This window comes from Epinephelus moara, chromosome 12, assembly GCF_006386435.1.
Source record: "Epinephelus moara isolate mb chromosome 12, YSFRI_EMoa_1.0, whole genome shotgun sequence".
Taxonomy (NCBI): Eukaryota; Metazoa; Chordata; class Actinopteri; order Perciformes; family Serranidae; genus Epinephelus; species Epinephelus moara.
The window spans coordinates 42495262-42498038 of NC_065517.1; the positions used below are offsets into that span (position 1 = coordinate 42495262).

General features: G+C 40.4%; 1 protein-coding gene across 1 annotated transcript in view; it reads right to left on the reverse strand.

Moving 5' to 3' along the window:
* Positions 1–2777, reverse strand: part of LOC126398546 (uncharacterized) — a 20493-nt gene that overhangs the window by 12152 nt on the left and 5564 nt on the right. The window contains exons 5-7 of the mRNA XM_050057977.1: positions 853–919; positions 467–695; positions 3–230 (exon numbers count right to left, since the gene is read on the reverse strand). Of these exons, the coding sequence (XP_049913934.1) occupies positions 3–230; positions 467–695; positions 853–919 (524 nt within the window). The remainder of the gene's footprint in view (positions 1–2; positions 231–466; positions 696–852; positions 920–2777) is intronic.

The window sequence follows — 2777 nt, forward strand, 5'->3', positions numbered from 1 at the left end:
TTGTCTGATGGTTGTTTCTGGTCTGTCTGGTTTCCTGGATGCTGTTTCAATCTGTCTGACCTCATGTTCATCATTGACCTCTGCAGTCCCTCCCTCTGTGATGTAGAGCTCTGTGTAGATCTGATTCAGAAGGGTTGGGTTTCCTGCTTTAGCGATCCCCTCAAACACACACTGGAACTTCTTCTGCAGGTTAGACTTGAGTTTGCGTCGGCACACTGCAGCAACAGTCCCTTATGGACAAAAGAGAAATGTAATTAATGAATGGATAGAAGAATCAATCAAATGAATGTAAACGTTAAGACATCCAGTTTCAGTTTTACAGAACAGTTTCTGTTTTCAGCTCAGAAGAATTCACATATCTGATAAAACTGTGTTCATCATATTAACAGCAGATATAAATGTGAACCTCGACCATGTTGCCTCATTTTCTGTTTCAATCATGTGAAATGCGTTAAAGTGCTCTTACTGCTCTGCAGACAGTCAGCCAGCTCCTCCTGCTTCATCCTCCTCAGGAAGTTCAGTGTGATCTTCAGAAATGCCTCTCTGCTGCTCCTCCTCTGTTCTTCATACTCACCATCTAACACCTCCTCATCCTCCCTCTGACTATTAGAGCATTCTGGGTAATCTGGACCCAGAACCTTCTGGATCTTCTTCAGCTCGTTCTTCACAAAACTGACAATGTTCTCCTCCAGCAGCTGGAACAGAATAAAAAGGATCTTTAACTGATAAAACGTATCATCAGATCATCTGTGACACAGAAAGTCTGCAACATAGAGACTGGATCAGGATGATAGTTCAGTATTTAGTTTTGTGGCTGCTGTAATTAGCTAATGAGCTTTTACATTAACACACCATAAATATGAAGTCCAGGTTTGTTTGATGCTGCTGGGCAGACTGACCACTGGGAAGCTGATGAAATCTGTGAAGCAAACAAACATGCAGAAGTTGTTCCATTATGGTTATTGGGAACTGTTGTTTCAAGTGTTACAATGGCAGAAGTAATTACTAATTATAAAAAAAAAAAACATTCATAATTATGTTAAATAATGTGCTTTAATTAAAATTAAACCAACCTGCGGGGCACCATTTCCAAAAAGAAAAACATAATAGCCAGTTAAATAAATTAGTCTCATAAAATATATTAAGTTTTCAATTTGGAATTTTAATAATTAAAATAATAAATATAACCAAAATTAATTAATATATATATATATATATATATATATAGCAAAGATGGAATGGTTCTTGACATAGCATTGGTTACTCATTGGCTGACTAATTGGCTGGCTATTCATTCACTCTTGTGCAATATTAAACAGACCTGCAGAGCCCTGCAGAACAAAATGGCTGCCTACGTGGCCCTAGACATTGTTTAAAAACTACAAAAGAAGATGGCAAAAATCACAGTGGCAGAGCTTCTGGCTCACCATATGTGGACAATCAGAACCAAGGAACATGTGAGAATGGATGCTTAAGTTCCCTCTGCATGTGTAGCTGGGTGTAAAGTTTGCGTGTGTGTGATCTATGTTATATAAAAAGGTGCCGGGTTAGTACAAAGGGATGTTTCGTTGCACACAAGATTCAGTCTGTTTGAAGCATGAGCCAACTTGTATCAACTTAGCTTTAGCGAAGCTAACTGCTCAAAAACCTTACTACAAAGGTATCACAACAATAACTCATTTAATAGCATCAAATCAACTGACAAAAGTTAAACAGTCTTGCTTTGCCTGTGCTGCCGTACTAATACAATGCCCAGTTGTTACATTCCCAGTCTACGAACTGAGAGTCGCTTGGTTGTATTTCTTGTTATCTTGGAGACTGTCCGATGTGGATGAGCCTGGCTTAGAGGGCTTATGGTGCCAGTGCAGTTTTTGCTGTGCTGTGTTCCAATAGTGCAGGTAAGAGGAGGCTGGCCGCTTTTTGTGTCCGTACAGAGTTAGCTGTTCTGTGCTAACTCAGTTTTGTTCTCCTTCTTGCTGGAAAACGTTAGCTTGCAAACTTTTTGTCTGCCTGGAGCACTAAGTTCTCTGGTCTCTTCAGTTTTTGGGTCACATTCAGAGAATCTTTCCTGTTGATAGCAGGAGAAATGTGAGAAAGAGTGGGGGAGGGTGTAGCAGCTCCAGCTGCACAGCCCTACCTTGTTGAAGGTTCCAAGAAAAAAAGAGCAGGACCAAGCTAAGAGGCTGATGTTTGTAGGCCTGGTGAAATTCCAGGGGGTCACATGCCACACTTCACCAATCATATTTGCAGACTGGCTCCATGGGCAGAATTTCACACTGAGGTGTGACACAGTAAAGGCCTGTGGGAGAATGAATTCATTTCACTTTTCTTTGGTCTGATGAACAAAGGAGGGCACAAAAGTTATTATGAAAAGGACTGAGCTCATTGGACATGTTTTCTCACGTTTATTTTAAAGCTGCTCAAGTGGTCAAATCATCTGTGGGGTCCAGTGATCACAACATGATGAATCCAGATAGAATAACATGGTGAACCTCTCTTTTCTTTCCAGGGCACATTCACCTTAAACAGTTTCACCCACTGTGAGGTGTCTGACAGTAGGATCATGTCATGCAGAAATACTGATGGCCAGAGATGGGACCAAGTCACACATGTGCAAGTCTCAAGTAAGTCCCAAGTCATTTTTTCTTGGGCAAGTCAAGTCAAGTCACCTTATTATTGTAATTTTACCTGCAGAATCTGATCTTAATAAAGTGAAAAGACAAGATATAAGTAACTGTCAGTAAACACTGACTTCATCGCTGCAATGTTTACTTTGC